We start from the raw sequence: 25,899 nt of genomic DNA, 5'->3' as shown, positions 1-25,899 counted from the left end.
GCATTTGTCATACAAATTAAGTATGTTTTAACCTGGTAAATTGGAATGAGAGATAATTTGGCCTTTTAATTGGTTGGCATTGTATTTTTTTAGTATCAGCATAACCTCACCCTTTCCAGTCTCCTGTATAAAGTCTTCACTTAGAGCTGGTGAAGAATTAAAGTCAGACTTCAGTTTGCTTCTTCTTAGTGAGATTTGCAGACTTTATTCTTATGTCCTTATGTTGGAGGGAAATGACAAGGTGAACGCAATGAGTCGCTTCTTTAATCTTGTTCCTGTCAGTCGTTCGTAGGGACCTCAGCCTGTCCCTGGTCTCTTCTTACGTAGTAGCGTCTGATATAAATGTCACTGCTTTCCTGTGGCACAAAACTGATTGAGGATGACTGGTTCTTTCCTGGCTGCTCTGATCCAGCCATGGTCTCAGGGCAACAGGAGCTGGAGGAGGAACTGGGCGCAGCTCCAGGGATGGGCCGGCTGCAGCGGGACAGGAGGAAAGGCAACCAGCCCAGCAGGAAGCTTCAGGTGGGTTAAAACGTGTGACACCTTCTCCTCGCTTGTATGTTAATAAAAATACGAAAACTGCTACTAATGTGCTGCTCTATGGTTAACGGCTTAAGAACTTAGATTAGTTACGTCATAGAACACTTTGGAGAAGTTAATGATTGCCCATGTAGCTACAAGATGAGAAATTCCAACGGCATCACACCTCTTTATGCCTTGAGTAATGAGTCTGCTTAATTTTACATTGAAAAATCATGAGTTTTCCTCTGGAGTAATTCACATGCTTGAAGCTGTGTGCGTGCTTAATATGTTAAGGCCATTTTTGGTTTAGATACGATCTCTGCAAGTCTCTTTGGCAGAGCTTTAATGAATAATTAGTAAGTGGTGTCAGTTCATTCAGGTGTGTTTCTAGGTAGTTGGGGCTGTAACTTGAAGGAATAAGTGATAATCTTTTGTAAGCAGAATTAGGGTGTCATTGTCACATTAAAATACCATTGAAAGAATGATTTTATGTTAACTATGATACTGTACCCTGAGATTCAGAGGACTCTACTAAGTGTAGAAATCAGGGGACCGATCAAGGTATCCAAAGAGTTGCTGAGTTTAGGACTTCTATTTGAAACTATGCTTGTATATGTATTGAATATACATTGAATATATTGAATATATATTGAATATGCTTGAATATGTATTTTTACCTTTGCTTCCTTTCTTCTTTTAATGAAACTTCGGTTCTCATGTTTTGATTGTAGGAAGAATACGGCTTTGACAGAAAAGAATGCTTCCAAGAATTGAATGTCACCTTGGATAACACTGATCCCGCTGAGGGAGAAAACATGGGAGGTTGGTGGCCAGAGTACACTTCACCTAACGCAGGTGTGATAGCGACTAGACAGTTTATTAAAGCATGCACAGCATCTGTATTTTGTGTCTATTTTTGTTCTCAAATTCAACTAACAGCCCATTTGTGGTGTATCCTAATCTTTGTTGGATTTTTTTTGGCTTGCGTTTTCTTCCTTTTCATTTTAAAGCATGTGCGTGCTGGATGAACTGCCTAGTTTTGGTTCAGAAGTAGAATATAAATATGGCTAAACAATGGAATTGTTTGAGCCTTGGTGCCCATGAAACATCCTATGTGGCAAGATCATGTGTTTTTTTAAGTTATAAGTCTCGTTCCTGTGAATGTGTTTTCAATATATATAATTGTTATGTGGCAAACGAGAATTGCATTCCATCACTGTATATTTTTAATTTTAAAAACATTTTTTTTTCCATACAAATGTTTTATATTTGTGGTGAAGACTGCAAATATATCTTATTGTTCAAATGCAATGAACTCACTTGCAAATTTTGGTATAGACTAGTTTACTTGGTTTATTAATTAGTGCTTAAGATCTGATCCTGCAAGTACACAATTAACTTGTGATTAAAGTAACACGAGCCACAATATTGTTCAGAATATTTCTGCCAGATTCTCCGAGTTCTTGAGCCCTTTATTTTGTTTTTTTAGCGTTAAGGGTACTTTTGGTGTCCGATTTTTGGAAATGCAGGGCTTCGCGCATTTCCACTGGAAATGGTCGAGATCTGATTGTGCCCAGCACTGCTGGGAATCATGAATAAAGAGCTGAAACCATTTCTAAACCTCGGGAATTTTAGTACGCCTTCCTTGAGATAATTCTTCTTCTTTGACCTAAGTAGGGTTGCGGAGTGTGGTTGAAGAGTTGGAATTGGAAAGAAATCAGCTGCAGGAACAAATCCTTTTTCTAGAAGAGCGTTGCCAGGATTTGGAAGATCGATTGCAGCTGCAAGGTAGAATGGAAGCTCTGCAGGTGAGCTTTGGGAGTTGTGTGGAGAATCATTGTATTCTCTCTTTATCTTCTTATGATCATAGCCTACAATAAGACAAAAAGGTCAATTTGCAGCTAGCAGAAATGTCTAAAGCCTGGTTTATACCTCATGATTATGTTGGCACAGAGTGTACATGTACTATGTTATGATCTGAAGTCGAAACAAAAGTCATCACACAGGGAAACTTGTTTGGAAGTAAGTTTTGTTATTTGTTTTAGAAAGGTGGTAAACATAGTAAAAGGCAACATGATTTTCATTGTTCTTTCTTAGGGGACTTTGTTAGAAGGTCCAGAATTAGATTTTTTTTAATATGGTGTAAGTCTCACTGTTTTTACGTCACTCAGATTTCTTTTATATAAATGTGTGTATATGGGTTTTATATAAATGTGTGTGTATGGGGTTTTTTTTAATATATATGTAGACACATTTATAGAAAAGAAACCGTGTAAATATATATAAAAATAATATTTTTTTAATATGTATATATATACACATGATCTAACCCACATGTATTAATTTGATATGTATTTATATTGTGAAATTATTCAATGAAGGTACCAAAAGGAATCGTAAAGTAAATATTTATCAGGAAAGTTATTTCTAATATTGTCTGACTGACAAGTTACTATGGGCAATAATTTGTAAACCTTCTTTTCACTAAATGATGTGATAGATCTCTTCCTCAAACTCCTTCGGGCTTGGTGCATTACTGATAGTTGTTCTTCTGTTCAGTTGCACATACGTAAAAAAGAATTAGTGATTTTAAGATGAAAGCGTGCCTTATATTAATCATTGCTTTAGAATCCTATAACAAAGCCTTTCAATGCAGGTAACGTTTGGTGTAGATGAAGAAGGGCAGCTATTGAGGGCGGTGCAGGTGTGTTTTGCCTCCTCCAAAACACTAGCGTTTTGTCATTAGAGGTGACAAGTTTGTCCTGTTTGCTGTTGCTTCTGGATTTGTGTTCTGCTTTTGGTTGCCACTTTCAGGTTTTTTTGGTGGTTGTATTTTCGAGTTGGTGCAGTGGATCTGGCTAGAGTAGGTTTGTACTGTGTTAACCAAACAAAAGCTGTGTGAATGAAGCTTGCTTCCCTTCTCTTTTCTCCACAATCCCCCATATGCAGGTGTTTGCATTCCCTCAACCTGAAAAAAATAAGAAAAAAACAAAAAAGCGAGTTTGGTACTGTCTGCCAAGCAGAGGAAAGTATTTTTTCAAAGCATTAGATCCCCCTGTTAAAACAAGTAAGCTGCCTTAACACAGTGCGTGTGTGTGGTGTTTTGGGTGTGCAGGAGATGCTTCTGAAAGGTGGGTTGCGTCTATTTGAACTAATATCACGTCTGACCTTGTGATATCAGTGTTCTATTTTGCACTGGTATCAGCTGAAGTGCTGGAATAATTGTCTTTATTAGAGCGCAGGATGTGAATCTCCCGAAGGGTCAGGTTTTCATGACTCCAGTTGTCTTGCGTTATTCTGGTTGTTCGCATGTTATAATCCTCTTCATTATTATTTTGTTGTAGAGTGAAAATGAACGTTTGCAAACTCAGCTCACCCAGTTACGCAGCCAACAAATGCGAGACGCAGAAAAGCATCAAATTCTGATCTCCAGCTTGAACGAGCAGCTTAAAGGGTAAAATCCATGTTCTTTACAGCTCCATACAGGATTAGCTTTTTTTGCTTTAAGCTTAAACTTCTAATGAGAGGTATAGTATCTTAAAACACTTGAAAAAGAGTTATTGATTGCTGCTTCTGTTTGCAGTAATTTTATTTTTGTGCTTGCAAGTTTAAATGGAAAGTGCAAACATAATCGTTCTTTTAGGACCATAGTTTGGGGCTAATAAGTCTATGAAACCTGAAGCAAGCTTTTTTTCCCCAAATATCTAAATACATATTTTCTTCTTAGATTAAGTGACAGAAATAGCTTCCTTGAAACATCACTCGGAGAAAAAGAGCAAAAGCTGTTGAGCGTGACCAAAAAACTAGAACAAATTGAAACTTTGAGGAAACAGCTTAAAGAAAAGGATCTTCTGAACAAAGAGCTTGGTGAAAAGTTTGTGCATACGGAGCAAAAAGTGAGTTACAGTTACTGTTCAATCTGTTCAATAGTATTTAATTTATTAGAACTGATGACTATTAGCCGTAACTTTGTGTATCAGCAGCAATATTGCTGGCTTTCCCTATCTGAAGATTTTTGCTCTGTTTCTTTACTGTTTTCTTCACTTCATGTAATTGCTTTAAGTTGGGTGTAAGGATTTCTTAGACCCAACACAGAGCTTTGCATGAATGTGTTTATGTTTTATTGGGGTGATAAGTTATCCTCATTTATTAATTTCAAAGTATAAATTCTGCTGTTATATAAATTCAATCTTGTAACTCTAACATCGCGATTTTAATGTAATCCTATATATTTCTATCGCATTGACTTTTATTTTTAATGCTAAGCTGAACGAAGCCTTAAAGAAATGCAGCGTCTATGAAGTGGAGAACACTGAGCAGAAAACCATCATCAACGATCTGACGGAAAAAGTCGCTGCACTGAAGGAAAAGGTAACTCATTCAAATAAAGTGAGAGAAGAAATTTGATGTTCTTTGACGTGGCCCTTTTAAACTTCAGCAAAATATCAGCATTAGCTGCTAAAAACTTCATACACTAAACTGTCAGTATACTAAAACAATCTGAAGAATAATGTGGCTATCGCGTGACTATTCAGTTGGGTAGAGATAGATGCTCCTTCGACGTGTGGAGTGTAACTTCTATTTTCCCTCTAACCTATGTCTGAATTATTGTAATGTTGTTTTCTTGCTGTTTAGACTTTGAAACAAGACGGCGTGGTGGAGTCGATGCAGCTGGATCTGGACCAGACAAATGAAGAGCTTGACAAATTGAATACCAGCCATTTAGAGGAACGATCCCAACTTATTCAAGATCTCCAGAGATGTGAAAGGGAAATGGATAATCTTAAGGAAGCGCTGGCAGAAAAAGACAGGGAGATGTCGCTCCTGACTTTGAGTATGACAGAATATTCCGAACAGGTTCTTGTCCTGAAGCGTCACGTGCAATGCAAAGAGGAAGAAATACGAGGGATGGAAGAGGCTTTATCAAAGGCTGAAAGAGAAACTCATTTACTGAAAGAAGTACAAACAGCTGATGTAAGAGATGCAAGTGTGAAAATATCTGTGCTTTCTGAGGAGAGTAACGCAATGAGACTAGAACTGGAAAGAGTTAGAGCTGAGAATGAAGCTAAAACCAAAGAAAATGAGGAGTTACTGAGACAAAGCAGCGAGAACAGCATTACAATTAAGGATCTCCGTTCTGAAATCAAAGCCAACGGTGTCGCGTACCATAACAAACTCGCGGAGTGCGAGTCACAAATTGCTTTGCTGAAAGAGCAAATAGGTAAATCATCTGAAAAGCTACGAGAAACGGAGGATAAACAAAGGAAAGAAACGGAATATTTGAAATCTCAGCTGGAGGAAAACAATACTCTCAAGGAAAAATGGAACAGTTTGCTTAAAGAGAAAGAGAGTAAAGCACAGGCACTTGAAAATGAGTTAAAAACAATTAAAGATTCACACAACAAACTGGTTTTGGAAAACGCTAAAAAAGATGAAGAGTTGGCTGAGCTGTCTAGGAAGCTTATAGAACATACTGAGCATCAGGAAACAATTGAAAAAGAATTACAAGAGAAACAAGAGTTCATTATTTCGTTAGAGCAGAAGCTGGGGGTTTTGGAGCAGCAAAATGAAGAGACTAAACTTAAATTAACTGACGATCTGAAAGCCAAAGAGACGTGTTGCAAAGAACTTAATAACCAATTAAATGAAATACATAAACAAATTAACAAAATGGAAATAGAGACACAGGAGAAAGCTTCAGCTAATAAGCAATTGCAGGCAGATCTTGAAGGGAGAGAAGAGAAATTGGCAGAGCAGATAAAAGTGAATGAATCTCTGAAAAAAAGTATAGATATGGTGGAAAAAGAGAAGGAACAGCTAATCAGTGAAAAGGAGAATTTGTCCAAACTCCTGGATGCAAAAGAATGTGAATTGTTCAAGAAAATCCAGGCTGTCACAGAAATAGAGAAAAAGTTATCTGTTAGCACTGCTGAGTACGAAAAAACTCTTTCAGTACTAAATTGTGATAAAAACAATTTGGCAAAAGAGATGGAACAACTTTCGGTACTTGCCAAGCAAAAAGAAAATTCAGTTGCAGAACAGCTGCAGGAGAAAACAAAGGAGTGTAATGTGCTGGCTGGTGAGTTGTGTGAAAGCAAGGAACAGGCACAACAGTTGCGTGAACAAATGCAATCACTTCTGATTCAGCTGGAGGATACTAGAGACAAAGGCATAAAGAAAGAAGAAATGTTAACTAATAAGTTATCTGAATGCAGTACCCTCATCCAAGAGCTCAGCCGTAGTAAGGAAGAGAATTCGCTACTGCAGGAACAAATTCAAAGCATAACTTTGAACTTTGAAGCTGCAAACAGGTCTCTAGACGAGAAAGTCCTTCAAAATGATTCATTGCGTAAGGAAATGGAAGAGAGTAAATTCCGTATTGTAGAGTTGCAGGATGAAATTAAAAATCTTGAAGATGAAAAGACAAAGTTGTCTCAGTTGGTAGAGGAAAGAGACCTGACTGTAAGAAGTCAGGGGTCAGAACTTGAGAAGTTTCATAGGCAAATTTCGGAAAAAACGGAGGAGAGTACAGCGTTAAATAATCAGCTACAGCTCTTAAGCAAAGAAGTGGATGTGCTTAAGCATGAAAAGGAGGACTTGTCAAGTTTATTGAGCAAAAAGTCCCAGGAATGTGAAGTTCTTCAGTCACAGCTGGTACAGCAACAGTCCGAAATCACTTCAGCGAGGCAACAAGCACACACAGCAGCTCTGGAAAATGAAAAATTGAAAGCAGACATTGAAACAGTTAATGTTACGGTAATGAAAAAGTCAGACGAAGTAGCTGCTTTAACCTCACACTTGTCTCAGCAGAGTCATAATATTTTAGCTCTGAAGGACCAAATTGATGGCCTGTTGATTGAAAAAGAAAACTTTAAATCTGCCTTTGAAGAAAAAGAAAGTCTCCTTTCTGAGAAGGAGGCTTTGATTCAGCAAATGAAAGACAGTAAGATGGCAGGAGAAGGGCAATATGTGCAAATAATTTCAGATCTGCAAAACCAACTCCAAGCCCTAGGTTTGGAAACTAGCCAGCTTAGAAACGCAATGCAGGAAAAAGAAAATGAGCTTAAGAGGCAAACCCAGGAATTAAAGTTATTAAAAGATAAATCTGAGGAGTCTGATGTACTGAGGGTTCAACTGTCTGAGAATATGGAGGTTATTTCTGACCTTCAATATCAGCTTAGAAATGTGACAGAAAAATCATCCCAGTTGAATGATGCAATTATACAGAAGGATGAGTCTTTAAAGCAAAAGTTAGATGACTACATCAGTTTAAAAGCAAAGCTTTCTGAGGTCCAGGAATCTTCTGTTTTGCAGGAGAAACAGTTAGAGCTTTTGTCCTCTGAAGCAGAACAATTAAAAGCGCTTGTTTCAGAAAAAGAATTAACCATCAACAATATTTCATTATTTAGTGAGAATTTAAAGACGCAGCTTCATGAGAAAGAGAATGAATGCGAGGTCGTAAAGAAGCAGGTGGTAGAGTTGGAGGAAGTGAACGTGAGTTTACAAAAAGAAATACAACATCAGAAGAATGTAATAATTGAGATGGACAAGTCCTTATCAGAAAAGGAATCGTCTCTTATGGAAAATAAAAGTCTCCTCAGTACTCTGAAGGAGAATGCAAGGAAGGATGAAGAGAAAACAAATCTGATTTCTGAGCTCCAAAGTCAGGTAGATGAACTAACCCAAGAACTACAGAAATCGAAAGAACAGGTCCACGAGAAAGAAAAGGCCCTTTTATCTCTTCAGGAGAAAACTGAAGCACAGGAAGAACTAAGAACTGAGCTGAATGCGGCGCTTGGGCAAAAGGAAGAAGTTATTGCTGGGCTGCTGAATTCTTTAAAGGAGAAAGAAAGCAGTATACAGTCGGCAGATTGCAACGTTGGCGTTCTTTCTGGTGAGATTGAGAGTCTCAGAGAAAAACTAGAGAAAAGTGATGCAGCCATGGAAAACTTCACTAAGGAATTGCAGAAAAAGAACGAGGAGCTCGATATTAATCAGAAGCAAATTGATTCGTTGACTTTGGAACTTGACTTTCTGAAAAATGAACACCAAAAAGCACTAGACCAGATAAGTACGTGGGAAGAACAATTGCAGCAAAAAGAGTTGGCTGTAGAGTCTCTGCGTGTGAAATGCATCGAACAGGCGGATAACATAGCGTTTTTGAAGTTAGAGCTGGACAACGTAAATTCCAAATCATCTCAAGACTGCCACGATAATGCACTTTTAATAAGTAGTCTGCAGAGCCAGGTAGAGTCTTTAGAGGAAGCAAAACATCTGTTACAGGAAGATGCTGATAAACTGAATATGGAAAACACAGAACTTACTATATCTCAAAATCACTTGCAAAGGAAAGTGGAAGAGCTCCAAGAGATCAATGAAAAACTAGAAACCAGTGAGAAGTTTTCAAGGATGCAGATAGATGCTGTTCGACTGCAGATGAAGACTGAAAAAGAGAAGTTACAGATGCAGGTTAGTGTGAAGGGTGAAGAACTTTCTGAATTACAACTTAAATTTGAAATGCTAGAGAAAAGTCTACTTGAGTCAGAAAACAAATGGGTGACAGAACTTGGTAGGGCAACGTTACAAAATAATAATCTCACTGAGCAATTGAGCAGTTTAGAAAGTGAAATGAGGTCAAAGGACAGCAAAATCCAGTCTTTGCAGCAAGAGCTGGATCTTATAAACCAGGAATTAACTCAAAGCTTATCTCCGCTACTTAGTAGTAGGCTTTTATGTAAAGAAAAGGATGCACAGACTTCAGATTCTGAACTGCAGCTAACTGGTAGTAAAATTCAGTTGGAAAAATTCTCCGCTCTGATAACCGCTATTTTGAGCAAAGAGACAGAAGGAGAACAATTGCAACTGATGCTTTTAGAAAAACAGAAAGAAATAGACATCCTGAAAGATGAACTAAAAAGTATGCAGTCACTTGAGAAGCAGAAGGAATTGCTGCAGAATGATATGGAAAAGATGGAGGGCAAATACAAATCTGAACTTGAATGTCTGTCAAAAGAAATGGTCACAGTCAAGGAAACATTATGTAAACAGCAGTCAATCTTGCAAGAAAGGGAAGAGGCTTTTGCGGAAGTAAATAAGCAGGTAGAATTTCTTCAAGAAAAGATAGCTAAATCAGAAGAAATAGTAAGAACTAGTCAAGAAAAACTCCACATTGAAGGTAAAAAAGTAGCAAGTCTCCTTGAAGAAATAGGAGAAAAAGATCAACTCATCAAAAACTTAACTTCCCAGGTAAATCAGCAGAAGGATTTAGTTTCTAGTCTAAGCCAGCAAGTGAAAGAAAAGGACTGTTCTGTTACCCAGATCATGGAATCGTTGTCTAATGAAATGCTGAATTTTTCCGAAGAGAGAAATAGATTAAATACCAAACTGCAAGAGCTTGAAGCTGTTCGTAATAGTTCTGTAGGAGAGCTAAACAGAGTATTGCAGGAACTAGAGGATTGTAAGAAAGAGCTGGAACACAGTCAGGTGACGTTAAGCAGTAGAGAAGCTGTGTTTAAAGATTTAATGAATGAGAAAGAAGAGATGCAGTTTAATCTTGAGAAAATGGGCAAGGAAAAAGAGAACCTGAAAAAGAAACTTCAAGCAGCGTTGATAGTAAGAAGAGATCTAATGCAGAAAGTTGGGAAACTAGAAAAGAGTGGACAGGAAGAAATAGAAAAAGAGCAAAAAAAAGCAGAGGAGTTGTTGGAAAAAGTGAATGAGTTAACAGACAAGCTGAAACTAGTTGAAGTACAGAATAAAGATTTTGAGTTTCATCTTGGAACTTTGAAGCAACAGCTTTTAGAAAAAGATGCTAAAATAAGCGATTTGACTGAAATTTTGTCTTCGAAAGCCTCTTATGTAGAGGAACTTCAGGGCAACATTGCAAAACTAAATGATGTCATTGCTGAAAAACAGAATATATGTGAGCAGAACCTAAAATCTTTAGAGGAAAAGGAGCGCATGCTCGCTCATATGCAATCTGTGCTTGATGAAAAAGCAAGTGCATATGAAGAGGAACGTTCTCAGCTGCTCTTAGCTGTTGAGAAGGTAAAGTCTGAAGTTAAGAAGGAGGAACTTTTGAAAAATTCCAGTTCAGAAGATCCTGGTTTGGGTGCTGGGGACAGGCAGAAGCGTACGGACCCCAACGATGATATTAACGTCATGAATCAATTAAAAAAAGAAAAGGAAGCCTTACAGAGGGAGCTTGTGGTCAGGGAAGAAGATATGAAACAAATTCAGAAAGAAAGGGAAGAGCACAGTAAACTTGCAGCAGCTTTTGATGAACAAAAAAACCACCTTGAGCAGCTCAGACAAGAATATAAAGCACTCCGGGAAGTTCTTCAAACGAAATGTAAAGACCTTGACCTTAATCAGTTAGAGGAGCATCCTCTAGGGAAAGAACTGGCTTCACCTGTGGCGCTGCTGGGAGAAGAAGCAGCTGATATATGGAATTTGGAATCGGACAAACCAAAAAGCGAGGTTCAGGTTGCATCCTTAAGAGAGTCTGAAAACACAACCACTTCAGGGGCAAATAGAGACACTGAGCTGAAAGAATTAAGAAGTAATTATGCGAAACTTCAGGAGGAAACAGAAGCATTAAAGAAAGAGTTGAGAAAAATATCGGTTGGATTTGGTGATGAAAGAGAAGAAACGGTCAACGTAAACTCTTTGAGACAGCAGGAGCAACGTAAGGGCAGCTTCTTGGAGGACATAAAGCTGATAGAGAAAAAGCTGAAAGCTTATGAGGCTGAAGCGATAGACATTAAGACAGCGCTTGAACGTGTGAATAATGAGAAAGAAGCGCTTAATAAAAAAAGTGAAGAGGATTACAGGATAAGCCAGGAGAAACTGCAGAGATTGAGAACTGAAGCTGAGAAGGAGGTTGCAGAAAAGGACGAGGAAATAGAAGCGTTGCGTTGTTCACTCATGGATTTAAAAGATAAACTTGATCTGGAAAAGGAAGCATTAAATAAAGCTATAAAGGAGGGGCAAGAAGAAGCCTCCCATTACAAAACAGCATTTGAAGAAATGAAGGGTGAAAAAGAGAAACTTGTCAGTTGTTTAGAAAAGTCTAGTTTGGAACTAATGGATGTGAAAAAGGAGGTAAAACATTTCAGTGAAGAAAATGAAAAACTTCTGGCAGAGCTGCATATGCTACGTGAGAAGGCTGAGATGAGTAAACCTGTAGCGTCGTGTAAAGAGCTTAAGGAAGAAAATGATACTGGAAAAGATGATTACTCTGGGAAAACTAAACTGAGAGAAGCAACAGAATGTCAGATCCAGAAACAAATGCAAACGATTGAAGGACCACTGGCAAAAATGGCAAATGTAAATGATTCTAAACCGCAGGAGCAAAGAGCTACAGCAGAAGACAAGTCCAAAGAGCGCCTTCAAAGGAAATTACAGGCGGCTTTAATATCGCGTAAAGAAGCCCTGAGAGAAAATAAATGTCTAAAAGACCAGATTGATCAGCTGATGTTGGAAAGAGAAGAACTGGTGAACAAGACAGGTATGCTTGAACACTTGTTAGAGCTTGGTAGAGAAAACCAAAGTTCCAGTAGCGTTTCTCTGTTGGCTGAAGAGGAGAGCCTTGTTTCTGAAAATGCCAGGCTGTTGACCGAAAATGAAAACCTGACCGCGGCATGTGAAAGTCTTAAATCCACCATGGAGACTATAGTACAGGAAAAAGAGGCCTTTTCTTTCCAACTAAATACCTTAAAAGATTCTCAGACAGTTGAATTAACAGGATGGAAGGCTAAGCATAGTGAATTAAAGCAGGAGTATGAATCACTTCTTCAGGCTTATGAGAATATCAGTAGTAAAATAGCAGATATGAGGCAAGTTATTGATCTCACTAGAAAAGAGAAGCAAGAGGCTGTTCAAAGACTCAGGGAAGGCGAATCTGAGAAGGAGGCTCTTGAGAAGCATTTACAAAAAGTTATTGATGAAAATGAGGTTATTAAGAACCAACTGAAGCAACTCGGTGAATCCAAGAAAATGGAAGTTGCTGAATTACAACGGAAAGCAGAAAGGCAGATATGTGAGCAAGAGGCGAGGATGCAAGAACACCAGGATCGTCTTCATGAACTCACTGAGCAGAATCATCAGCTAATGGAGGAAAACGAGCAGCTGAAACAAACTTCTGAAAATTTAAAGCAGGCTTTAGAGAAAATTCAGAATGAAAATGATGTCCTTCATAATAACATCACTGTAACTAAAGCAGCGTTGGGAGAGCTCCAGGTTCAGATGGAAGTGTACCAAAATGATACGCAGTCTAAAATTGATGATGCGTTATATGAGAAGGAATCATTGTTAAAGGACGTTAGTGTGTTAAAGGATAAACTCTCTGAAAAAGAACAAGATGTGCTTGTCCTGGAACAAGAAATTAAGTTAATTTCGGAAAAAGCAAAAGAAAACGAAAAGTCTTTAGACCATAAAAATCATTGTCTAACGAAGCTGGACATGGAATGTAAAAGTCTTACACAAGAAATTATTAATCTAAATGAAAAAGTTAAGATTTTAGAGGATGATAAATGTCTGTTACAGGAAGAATTAGAAAATGTACAAGAAAGTTCTTACAAAGTAAAGAATGAGAGAGAGTTTCTTGAGACAGAATTGCTTAATCATGTTAAAAAGATTGATCATCTTACTGATAGGATGAAATCAGCACAGGTACAGAATAACTTGCTATTACACCAGCTGGAAGAATTAAAGGCAGAAAAGTGTAATGTGATTAGAGAAAAAGAAGAACAGCAGCTACACCTCGTAAAAGTGTTTGAGGAGAAGGTGAAAAGTGCTCAGAGGGATAACAATGGAAGCAAAAACAAAACGAAAGAATTGCAAGAACTCTTAAAGGAGAAACAGCAGGAGATCAACCACTTGCAAAAGGATTCTATAAAGTTCCAGGAGCTGATCCTGGATTTGGAGCGATCTGTGAAACTGTCACAATCAAAAAGTGAAAAATTTGAAAAGGACTTAAGTAACACGTCAGAAAAGCTTACAAAGTCAAATGAAGACATATGTAATCTCAAGGGGCAGCTTGCTTCTCAAATGAACTTGGTGGATCAGTTAAAGGATGAAGTGGACAGGCTTACAGATGAGAATCTAAATTGGAGAAAAGAACTTAAGAACAAAGAAGACAAACTACAAATTCAAAAGAGAGAATATGAGAGAGAATTGGAATTTAATCTTCAACAATTAAAGTCGGTTCATAAAAGAGAACTTTTGAACCTAGAGGAAAAACATGGTGCCCTTCAGAGAGAGAAAGAGAGGGCAATTAGTGAGGTCCGTGGTTTGCAAGAGGAAGCTGGAATTAAGGACTCTCAAACCAAAAAACTTCAGGCAGATTTGAACGCAGCTTTGGCACGATTAGCTGCTTTTACAAAGTGTATGTCCTCTCTTCAGGATGACCGGGACAGGGTCATCACTGAAATGAAAACCTGGGAAATGCAGTTCAAAGAGGCCATCCAAAATAAGGAGAAACAGATAGAAGACAGCAATAAAATAATAACGTCTTTGCAAGATGAACTGAAAGACAAAATGGCTCAGATTCAAGAGCTGAATATCAAATATTCTGTGGTGGAGGAAACAAAGGATGAACTGTACTTGAGGCAAAAATCTGTCGACACACAGCGCTACGAAGAGCTCTGCAGAATAAAGGAAGAAAATACGTTTTTTCTAAACAGGCAGCGAGAATTGGAGAGTCTTCTTCAGTCCAAGGAGGAGGCTTTGCAAACACTCCTGAAAGAAAACTATTCTCTTAATCATCTCATAGAGAATAGTAAAAGTGCAGGAAGAGAGATAAAAGCTCTGGAAAGTCATTTTACGAGACAGGAACAAGAATTGCAAGAGCTCGTAGCTGAGAAAGACAAAATGAATGCTGAGTTGCAAAAGCAGATTACCATTTCTGAGCAAATGAAGATCATGCTAAATAATAAAGACAAAGAAATTTCCTTACTCATTTCTTCCAAAGGTGATGAAATTTCTGACTATCTGATTCAGGTACAAACTCAACATAGGAAACAAATCGAGGAGTATGAACTTCAGTTAAGGTCTTTGCAGATAGAGAGACAACAATCCGAGGAGTCGTGTCAGAGGATGGAAAATGAACTGAGGAATCTCCAGACGAAAGCGGACAAAGCAGGTCAAGATAAGGCCGCAATTGCCAGTGAAGTAGATGCCTTTAAAAAATCCATGTCGTCTCTTCAGAATGATCGGGATGATCTCTTGTCTAAATACAAACAACTGGAACATCTTCACCAAGATGTCTTAAATCAGCGGGACAGTCTTATAGTTAGCAATGCAAGTGAGAATAATGCTTTGAAACAAGAGTTAAGGGTGCTTCTCAATCAGATCGATGATCTTCACTCTGCAAACGCGATGCTAAGTGCACAACTGATAAAGTACAGGGAAGACCTTAACCAGGTTTTATCTCTGAAAGACCATCAGCTGAAAGACTTACTTAAGCAGAAATTGGATTGCATTAAAAGCCTTGAACAGGAAAAATATGACCTTCAAAAACAAATGAAGGAAATGCAACTTTCCAGTCAACTGCAGAAGGATACTACTGAGTCTTTGGAACATGAAAATAAAAAATTAGTGTCTAAAGTAAATGATTTAGAATCTTTAATTGCATCATTAAACAAAGAGAAACTTGTTTCTGAATCCGGAGAGAAACTGCTTACTAGTGATAGCATTCAGAAAATAGAAAGTGTATCCAGTGCCCAGTTTGGAGAAAATCTCCAGAAGAAGGTTCAGGAAATCAATAAATCAAAAGGCAGAAGTACTAAGGGTGCAGATGAGGAATACAGTAACGCTCTTTTGACACTTGGACGTGGAGAGGAATCTGATGCTCTTACTGAGAAGATGATATTAGAAGTTCAGACTCAAAATAGTGAGCTGAGGTCCCAAAATGAGGCCTTTGGGAAAGCGATGACTGCTCTGCAAAATGATCGAGATAGGATCATAGAGGAGTTAAAGGTTCTTCAGAGCAAATACACCTCTCAACTAGAGACTGAAAAAAAGAAAGGAGGTGAACTTGAGGCTGAATTGAATGGCTTTAAATTGCGTCTTCTCAGTGTGCTTAAAGAAAATTCTCTTCTGAATCGGGCTATTTTTGCTGCTGCAGATAAGGTTACACTTGATGAGATTGCTGATGAGATTGGAAATGTCTGTAGGACGTTAGTCAGCCGGGAGATGGAGATGAGCAGGCTCTCATCCGCCTGTGGGAATTATGTTGACCAGATTGACGCGTTTTCCAAGGCTATGGCCAGTCTTCAGGATGACCGAGACAAATTGCTGCAGGAGCTCAGCAATCAGAAGGTAACTTCTGAACCCAAACAGGGCGCAGCTTCATTGCCCGTTGGTTGCAACAGCATCAATGAGATAAATTCTTTTAAAAGCGATTTGGATACGGCTCAGAACGATAGGGAAAGATTGCTAAGTTTTAATTGGCCACATCACTTTGTAATTATGCTTAGAGGCATGGATTCTAAAGTCTAACACTGTAAATTCTGTGAGTGCTAAGAAAACGTGGTGTGACTCAAGAAGGCATGCTTACAATTTGGGGAGCTTAGGTAATTATCCCGTTATACGGGAGCAAATGGGGAAGAAACATTATTCTGTAATTAGAATTCTAGCACTAGTACAGTTTCAGTCATAATGTTGTCATTCCAGTTCACTAATCATGTTTATTAACTATAGGCTAAAGAAGGAGCTGGCCTTGCTGCTGTTGAAATATCAAAACTGAAGAGCAAGGTTGATGATCTGGAGAAGACGTTGCATCAGACAAAAGCCTTCCAAGCAGAAACTGAGCGGGAGATTGCATCGTACCAGAATGAGCTTGCTGCATTAAGGTATAAATGTTAAAATTAACATGTCGTACATGTGGCTGTTGTTTAAAATTCTTCAGTGACTTCACGGCTGGTATAAACCCAAAATTATGCATAGCTTAGCAGAAAGGAGGATAAGAATATTTCTGTAACGTGCAAAATCGACTTCCACAGGGTTGTCTTTATGGTTATCCTTGTATCTTTATGTAATGGTCTCTTAGCTTATGTAGCCTTTCAAGCAGTCTTAATTTTATGTTTTTTCTTCTGTTGGTGACTTGGATATATGGAACTACAGTTTAAGAATCTTATTTCAGTGCTTCTCCTCTTTTAAAGTAATGATTCACATGACTGAAAATTTCCCCCCGAATCTCTTTTTATTTAAAAAAAATACGTCCGAGGTGCTGCGTATTTGGCCCAACTATGTATTGAAAATTAACTTCGTTACACGTTTGAGCATTATTTTTGTAGGTTTGAGAGCCCACTTCTGCACTGTTCACATGTCGCATCATCTGTGACGAATCAATAATGTGACACTGTGGGCCTAACTGTGTGAATACCTCATGAGATCTGCTTTGAAGAAGACGGTCGGCATTTTTAAGCAGCATTGGGAGGCAGATTGAGATGTGGCCACATCAGAATGCCGCTCTTGTTCAAGCTTTTAAGCTTGTGCAGATGATTGAAGGGCATAAGCACGTTATGATCAGTTCACTGAAGATAATTTTGTTTGAATTCGAGGCCAGGAGGCAGCATCCGAATGCCTTCCTGCATTTTATAGTGCGAGTTCTAGATCTCTATTGAAAGTCTCTGTAAGATAATGCCTGTTCTATATTAGAAACTTTTGGGGTAGAGGGTGTAGATCAAAAGTCATTGCAAATGTAAGCAAGTTAGCATGAAATACTCAAACCTCATTCTAGCTTGCAGACTTACCCGGTGAACAGCATGAATAGCCTTTTCCCATTTTCCTCCCCCAAACTGTAAAAGCATAGATTAAATTGAATTCAAAAGGATTTCAGTTACTTTTATGCCCTTTGTGCTATTGCCTGTGTAGGACAACAGTTTCTGGAGATGTGGCCTGTGTATTTATTTCTCAGTCTAGGGACAAGGGGTCACAGTTTTAAACTAAAAGAAGGGAGATTCAGGCTAGACATGAAGAAATTTTTTGTACTAGTGTACTTGCAATAGGGTAAACTGAGCAGCACTCAATTGCAACCCGAGACTGCAACACATCAGGACCTTTCCAGCCAGTGAACTTCTCTCATCTCCAGGCCAGCAAAGCAAACGTGATGTTACCACTTTCCAGGCTTTATTTTCCAATCTGTTTATTTTTATTGGGCAGACATCTTTAAACTGAAGTGTGTATTGAGAATGTTCATATATTACTCTGTATTTGCATGTAACTGTGCAAAAAATCCCATTATTTATTTCAGAAATAACACTACAGCTTTATCCTTTTCCTTGACTCATATGTAGCAGATTATCGTTTAATGTCTCATATTTTGTGTTCAGAATGGAGAAAAACCTCCTCGTGTCAGAGTCTCTGGCACTGCGAAATCAATATCAAATCACCGCTGCTGAGAAAGATCGACAGATTGCAGAGCTCCAGAAGGTACAACAGGACATGATTGTGAAGAAATCAGTCTCCACCGGCAGCAATTACCCAGTCAAGGTAAAGAAATGCAGGAATCAGTTTATTTCCATCAGTTTATTGTGTTAAATTTGCAGCCTGATTCCCATATGAGAACTATACACTGTATGATAGCGAAGTATGGAAGGGTGATAAATGTATTTCTTACCTGTGTGTCAGTGTTGCCTGGGGTCGAATCAGCAAGTTACAACTATTCCAAGCAAGTGAGTCGCAATTATTAAAACCGCTTTTTAATGGAGTCTGGTATGCTGATCAACTTCTTTTAAACAAAGAAAAATCACGTGTTTCTCATATGTTCATAAAATACCAGAGGCAACTCGCTGGTGTGGTGTATTTTAATGGTTAAAAACATGGAAAGAACCTTCATAAAGAAATCAAACGTGAAGCAGAAGGTGAACCAATAATGGTTACTGATTCCTTGTCAAAAAGGAGTAACAATTTGCTGTGGTTACGTTGTTAATTATTTGCTTGTTGCTGAGTTGCTAATATTAGTAATATTAGTACTTAAGTAACCTCCAAATTTTCTTTCTTAGATTAGTTAAATCCAGAATATAATATGAAGAAGTTTAAAAATGGTTCAAACATGGACCAATGGAAGGCTGGGTGCTGGTAAATAGAGACACCTACTAGAAAGGAAAAAAAGAACTAGTGCAATGTACGGGTTTCTTAGTTAATCCTTTCAAATCAAGCAGAGGATAGAGAACTGTCAGGCACACAAGGAGGAATTCTGCTCGTGTAGCAGCTGCAACATGTTATGTCCGTAAGTGGGAATATAATTCTGACTTCTTGTGCCAATTTCACCAGCTGACGCAAGTATGTTTGGGGGAAGAGACAGACAAACGAAGTGACTTGTATATACCTTATTTTTAGAAAACCAATCTAAATCAAATAACTCATTTGGATGTTGAGTAAATGCTTGGAAAAGTAGCATGGAAAACGTAATTCTTGAGTGTAAATAATCTGTAGTGCACTTCATCTCAGCTTCACTGGAGTATTGCACTGCAATAGATAAAGAAGTTTCAAAGGAGGGAGGTGGAAAGCATGATATAGAAAAACTCCTAAGAGAAATCAGAAAAGATTTGGATTGTTTATGTTAAGAAAGAAATAAATGAGAGGCAAAAAACCCCAACCTATTAGTACTGTGGGATATAAGTGAAATGAGAATTTACACTCACACTTCTTGTAATCCCTGAATAGGGGACATTCAGTGACAAATATAAAACTAGTAATGATAAAATGATAGACACTTTCAGGTAATGTGAATAGTTTTTCAGCTATATCATAGCTACGACCTGTTTTCAGGGACACAGTTTTTAAGAGGATCGGAAAAGAACTTGGTAGTTTACACTGACAGGAGTTTTCAGGAGTTGTACGCTTGGTGCTAACAAATGGTAAAGATCTAAAGTTCATTCTTCAGAGCCTAAATCAGTCTCTAATTACTGCGGATTAGGATAGGACCTAATTGGGGGGCGAAGGCAGAGATGTGAATGGCAGCGTCCTTGTCCTCCCTGGAGCAGCTGGACTTGGCGTCTGCCAGCAACAAAATCCTGGATTTAGAAGAGTGGCAGCTGAGACCCAGCCTGGCAGTTGCTGCCTTCTTCTGCACACGGGCAGGAAAGCTTCAAGAAAAGGGTTATTTTAGGATCATTTTCTTGTTTGTCTTCTCTGTGCCAAAGGAGGTAAACAGTATTCCTCTTAATGCCTTAAAAACAGCATTTGAGCTGATCAAGTTTGTGTCTCAAGTGCTGTTTGTTTCCTGTGATTAACGTAGTGAATAAAAGCCGTTGAACACTAATATGTGGTGGGTTATAGACTATTTTATGTGGTAGAAGTCTCGGTTTGTGATTTTAGAGAAAAATAGATTCCATAAAGCGTTAAGAGATGGCAAACTGCCCTCCATTGTTGGAGCTTAACACCAAAATGTTCACCTGCTAGAGATAAGAAAGCCCACGTTGTGATAAAGTTGATTTTTGGGTTGTTTGGTTGGAGTTTATTTATTTACTTTTCAAAATGGACTTTCAGCTTTATATTCGTATTTTCAAAATAGCTGTTCTTTTACAAGTCATGAATACTATATATTATTAGTTTGAAAATAATTTTTAAAAGGTGTTTTATGTTCATTAATGTAGGTTTTTCTGGTTTTTCCTCTTTTTTGTGCCTCACACTGTTTACAAACTAAAAAGTAAAATTCATGGTAATATTTTTTTAATTGAAGTATTTAGGTTGACAACACTAAGTAGAAGGTTTTTTTGTATAAAGTCTCTTGCAAATGTGGTGTTAGCTTTTAGGAAGGAAATAATCTTGTGAGAAGGACCTTATCGTGTAGCCCACATGTACATGTAGTGTTGGAGTTGTGTATTATTTGGAAGACTTCTGTACCATTTACCCTCAATATGTTGATGCTTTTGAAGGTTTTGGAAACTGCCGCCCTCGCTGGAAGTGCCGATGTGTCGGGGGAAATGAAACGTGTCTTGGCTGAGAAGAATCAGCTCCAGCAGGAGCTGCAGCGCTGCCTCCAGGAGACCCACCAGAAGGATCTGCATTTCCAGCAGGTTCATTCCAAGGTAACGACAGCTGGGATCCCGAACACCTGTGGATCTGAGCTGATACCAGCACAGAAATGTTGTATAATTGAAAGTCAGAGTGATTTAAAACTTAGATTCTTCAACACATCCCTGTTGGCTCAGGCTAGAAATTACAAACTCAATGTCAGTATTATTTTTCCATCAGGCTTTCCTGACTTGTTGTTTGACCGAGAGAGGTTTGTTGGAACCTGCATTCTGAGGAGGTTGAACTTCGAAGTAAAATATTTTTCATTATAGACAGAAACAGATGTCTCTCTTAGCTGGAACAAGATTTTAGCTATCTCGTACCAATTTTTAAACACCTCAAAAATGTTTCCTGGTGAAATTGAACAAGGGCAAGTGTAGAGTCCTGCATCTGGGCAGGAACAACCCCAGGTTCCGGTATAGGTTTGGAAATTACATATTAGAGAGCAGTGTAGGGGAAAGGGACCTGGGGGTCCTGGGGACAGCAGGATGACCATGAGCCAGCACTGGGCCCTTGTGGCCAGGAAGGCCAATGGTACCTGGGGTGTATTAGAAGGGGGGTGGTTAGTAGATCGAGAGAGGTTCTCCTTCCCCTCTACTCTGCCCTGGTGAGACCCCACCTAGAATATTGTGTCCAGTTCTGGGCCCCTCAGTTCCAGAAGGACAGGGAACTGCTGGAGAGGGTCCAGCGCAGGGCAACAAAGATGCTGAAGGGAGTGGAGCATCTCCCTTATGAAGAAAGGCTGAGGGAGCTGGGGCTCTTTAGCTTGGAGAAGAGGAGACTGAGGGGTGACCTTATTAATGTTTATAAATATATAAAGGGTGAGTGCCATGAGGATGGAGCCAGGCTCTTCTCGGTGGCAAACAATGATAGGACAAGGGGTAATGGGATCAAGCTGGAACACAAGAGGTTCCACTTAAATTTGAGAAGAAACTTCTTCTCAGTGAGGGTGACAGAGCCTGGCCCAGGCTGCCCAGGGGGGTTGTGGAGTCTCCTTCCCTGGAGACATTCAAAACCCACCTGGACATGTTCCTGTGTGACCTCATCTAGGCGTTCTTGCTCCAGCAGGGGGATTGGACTGGATGATCTTTTGAGGTCCCTTCCAATCCCAAACATACTGTGATACTGTGAAATTCTTGCTGAACACTTCTGTGGCTGTTAAGGCATTAAGAGCGTGTGTGTTTCTGTGCACATGTGTTTGTGTTCAGTTCACAAAAGTTTATAAATGTTCTTGGAAATTCCCTTAACGTTTATGTCTCCTTGTGTGGCCTGAAATTGGAAGGAAATTAGGTTTATGTTCCCTTACATTTGTCATTGTGTCTGTTTTCACTGCTTCACCTGAGCGTTTTATAAACCTAATAATGGTTTTGACCGAACCTTGAAACAGATGTAGCAATCCCAAGCAGGTATCAAACCTGCAGTGATTTCCTGGAGGAGATAATTCTTCATTTTTCCTTATTTAAATATGAATTTCTTTCCGGTTGTGCAGTCGGCAGAAGAGAACGCTGTCCTGTCTGCCCAGCTGAAGACTCTTTCTCAGACTCTGAGGGATAACCAGCTTCGATACACCGACTTGCAGAACCGCTATTTGAGACTGGAGAGGGAGTATCAGACAATGCAAGTGACGTCGTTCCAAGGTGCTGTTCAGGTAAGCAAATATATGGAAATGTTTTTAGGTTTTTGTCTTCTCTGCTTATGCTTTTCTGGCTTTTGTCCTAAAAATGGAGTTAATACTTGTTGTGCTGATTCACTGCTTTTGCTAGCCCGTGATGCGCTGAAGATAATTGTCTTTATTGTCGTAAAACCATTTTTATTGACTTTGCGTTTAAAGAAGCTGTTTATTGTTTTATTTTGAAGTATTACCGTATTTGGATTGGTCTACAGCTGGCACTGATAACTGGATGGTCACTGATCGCTGGATCAGTGCAGTTTAGTGATCATTTCACCGCAGTCCTGAACCATTTTGCAAGATGTTTGAGTAATATTTTAAAAAGTGAGATCTGTGGCATCAGTTCAGCATTTCCTTGCCCTTTGCCAACCCCTCCTACACATCTGTAAGCTTTTTGCCTTGTGATCTCTTCGTTCTTTACGTTTTCCTATAGTGCCTTGGTTATTCAGTAACAATCAGTTACCGTGATACCCTAAAATGTCACATGGATGCATATATAAAACACACAGGCGGTATCTTCATCAACATTCTGTTAGAAAACAGGTTTGGAAAATTGCACCTCCGGAAATTAAAAGATTAAATGGCACAAAGAGCGATTTGTTCCCCTGCTTTGTGGTGCTTATGGCTTCTTTAATCGAAATAAAGATTTTTAACAGCTAGAAAAATGGTGACTGGCTTTTTTTTTTTTCCCTCTGCCTTTTAATATTTTCTAGGATGAAACTAGAGCAGAAGTTCCCCCTGGAGCGCCACAGGAAAGATCTGCGGTTATTGTGGAGATAGACAATATGGAGCTAAATGAACTCAGAAAAAGGTCAGGACTGAGAGCTTGTATTAGCAATATTGTTTTCCTGACAGCTGTGTTGGAAGTGCGAAAGTAACGCTTTTTCTAGCCCTCTAAGGCATTTTGGGGGGAAAAAGAGAAGCAAGTGGATTTACTGTGGATTAAATGAATCATAGTAATATTTGCGGATTATTATTGTCTGGTGAAATTTGTGGTTTGTTTTTGTAAAGATGCGTGCTAATTGCTGACTATTTCAATATCTAACCTAAAGCATCTCATTACAATGAAGTTTTTGTCACAAAAAGAAGAACATTTCTTAATAAAAGGACAAGAAGTTAATTCTTGAAGTAGGCAAAATCTTGATTTGGGTTTTTATTTTGCCGTAGGCTTACGGAGACCGAGCAACAATATGATTCGGTGCAGCAGGCTCTGGCACAGCTGACAGAAGCACTGGCGGAAGAGAAGAGGAGGAGAGAAGCTGCAGAAGAGGCTCTTGGACTCTCCGAGGAGCAAAGTAACAGGTAAAATACTCCTGTGTGTAAAACACGGCTTCGATCTCCTTTGAAGGAAAAGTGTCTGTAAAACATATTTATTTCACTTCTGCTTCCCCTTGGACAAATGCATGGTGAGGATTTTATTGACACTTTGCCTGGAGTAAATGCAAAGTGTACCGTGGAACTGGAAAATGGAGCGTCAGGTCTTTTGTTTGCCTTTTTAGTGAGATTAGTGATAGGTTTTCCTATAGGTGTTGAATTTCTGAGCAAATAACAGAACAAACAGATAATAAAGCCTGTTTGTGAGTCCACAGGACCTGAAGCAATGAGAAAAAAATCTCCCATATGACAGCTTTAGTACAGCCAGTGTTCAGATTTAAAATACCATCATCCACCTGTCTATGTAAAGTGTCCATCACTACCATCATCTGAAAAATCACTGTTCCCTCAGCTGGTGATGGTGGGGGTTATTCTGAATAAATGAAACACCTTTAGAGTAGATTGTAAATACAGACTGAAAAGGATCTGACAACATAAACCAAGTCTTATTGCTTTTTGTGGGGACCTTCCGCCAGTAATGTATATATACAAAATAATGATTTATGCCAATTTGGCACTTGAAAAGAGCAGATAATTCAGCACTCAATTATCTCCCTTTGATTTTTCTCTAGATTTGAAGCAGGCAGTTACAGGTCTGTTCCTAGCGACTACACTGTTCAGATGGAAGCTGAGGAGGAAAGGGAAGCCTTAATCATCAACCCCAGCGAACATATTGTTGTCCGAAAGGTAACTTAATGAAAGCTTTTAAAACCCTTACTTAAAAGTGACATGCGTATTGTGTACTGCTAGCTGCAGGTTGGATTGAAGATAGCACAGCTTGTTATCTCCTTCTCGCTAATCCTTTCTTTTTCCTTTCTTCCCTCCGCTGTACTTTTCTTTCAAATGTCACTCATTCTTGAAGTGTGATTTCCTTTCTGAGTGACTGGGAGTCACTGATTTTGGGTTGTCTTCTTTATATGTTAACACTGGCACGAAGCAGCTACTTGTCTAATCTGCCTTGGTGCTGAAAAGCTCCAAAAATGCTCTTTTATTGAGTGAAATACCACGGGGATGGCCATAGGAGGATCCATTCAAAGTCGCAAGCTGCTACTGAAACTGTGTTTTACTGAAAAAACATCCCGAATTTCTTTCTGTTTGGGTTGTGGATGGTGAGTCAAAGACAGGCAGCTGTGTAAACTGTGCCATAGAACACATTGCATGTGTCCAAATTGGAATGTGAGTAATCATATTTATATTACACATATATTGAAAAAAATGTGTATGCATTTTCATCTCTAGTATACATACATAATTATAAAATGCAAAAATACCTTGTAACCATTCCTCTCTCCTTTTGTTAATGCTGTTTTCTTTGGCCTTTAAACCATTAATGCTTACAGCCTGTGTTGCATCCATTGATACGTCAGAGGCAAAAGCTTTGTAGTGCCTCAGAAATCCAAGTTCCAGTGGAGCTTCTTCTCATCTGTGTCCCTGATGACTTACTTGATGTTTTTTGTTTCTGAACCAGATGAAAGGAGGAGCCCTTTCCTTCAGAAGATGGCTTCGGGGGCGAAGTTTGTACTGCTCGAAGCTGCTGACCTCCAGAGCAAAATCCCGCTATTTATTCCTCACCTACCTGGTGACGCTACATCTTGTTGTTTTACTGTGCCTCACTGGTGTCCTCTGAATACGCTGTGTTTGCTGGGTGAATTATTTCCCTCTAGGTAATGGTGTGCCAATTCAAGGTAATAGACTTTTCACATGCTGCTAAGCTATGCACTGGACACAGTTGTATATATTCTTGTTACACTACATGAATCTTACGCTTCTTAAAAGAAATTTGTGTATATCACAGTTGCTCCAAAGTTGACTTGAATTGCTCTTTACAGTGGAATATTATATTTGCTAAGGAGAAAATATTCCCCTCTGTTTGCCCTATAAAGAAACTGCTGCACACAAGTTATTTAATATTGTTTGTGAGTACATAATGATTGATTACTACTGAATGGGCTGTAAATGATATCTTTTCTATATAAATTTTATTTTAAGAGTTGATCTATAAATTTTAAAGGAATATTCAGCTATTACTGTTTATTGACTTCTTGATTATAACAAGAAGTTTTAGAGTGCAATAAAGGAAGAACTACTGGGGTTTTGATTTCTTTTTTTGGACTGAAAATAAAAGATTGAAGGTGGTTGTTCTTTGGCCATACAGTTTGTGATGGCTCTGCCAAGGTACACAGATATGTATATGGTAATGAGCCAAGCTGATGATTAAAGATTCAGAATTGAGATGACTTGAAGAAGTGGCTTCAATTTCTTATATTCTTTTACTGTTGTTTAAAGGTGCAGTTTCTCTAACTTTTCTT

The 25,899-nt window shown here is 38.7% G+C and overlaps 1 protein-coding gene across 6 annotated transcripts in view; it reads left to right on the top strand.

The window, feature by feature from the left end:
- LOC102084309 (golgin subfamily B member 1-like) overlaps positions 1-25,827 on the top strand; it is a 42,431-nt gene extending 16,604 nt beyond the window's left edge. Inside the window, exons 15-30 of one of the 6 annotated variants that reach the window (XM_065065561.1) lie at positions 413-522; positions 1,254-1,344; positions 2,200-2,330; positions 3,179-3,226; positions 3,867-3,976; positions 4,250-4,418; positions 4,789-4,893; positions 5,158-15,843; positions 16,225-16,376; positions 17,859-18,018; positions 20,409-20,561; positions 22,037-22,195; positions 22,930-23,027; positions 23,384-23,518; positions 24,163-24,277; positions 25,059-25,827. In XM_065065561.1, the coding sequence (XP_064921633.1) occupies positions 413-522; positions 1,254-1,344; positions 2,200-2,330; positions 3,179-3,226; positions 3,867-3,976; positions 4,250-4,418; positions 4,789-4,893; positions 5,158-15,843; positions 16,225-16,376; positions 17,859-18,018; positions 20,409-20,561; positions 22,037-22,195; positions 22,930-23,027; positions 23,384-23,518; positions 24,163-24,277; positions 25,059-25,217 (12,581 nt within the window). In that variant the 3' untranslated portion in view covers positions 25,218-25,827. Of the gene's footprint in view, positions 1-412; positions 523-1,253; positions 1,378-2,196; positions 2,331-3,178; positions 3,227-3,866; positions 3,977-4,249; positions 4,419-4,788; positions 4,894-5,157; positions 15,844-16,224; positions 16,377-17,858; positions 18,019-20,408; positions 20,562-22,036; positions 22,196-22,929; positions 23,028-23,383; positions 23,519-24,162; positions 24,278-25,058 lie in introns of all 6 variants that reach the window. The other 5 variants (XM_065065560.1, XM_065065559.1, XM_065065565.1 and 2 more) reach the window with 5 other exon arrangements.
- The last annotated feature ends 72 nt before the right edge of the window (positions 25,828-25,899 follow it).

This window comes from Columba livia, chromosome 5 (genome assembly GCF_036013475.1).
Source record: "Columba livia isolate bColLiv1 breed racing homer chromosome 5, bColLiv1.pat.W.v2, whole genome shotgun sequence".
Classification (NCBI taxonomy): domain Eukaryota; kingdom Metazoa; phylum Chordata; class Aves; order Columbiformes; family Columbidae; genus Columba; species Columba livia.
Note: the sequence above shows the minus strand (reverse complement) of the source record. Positions and strands in the feature narration are given on the sequence as shown.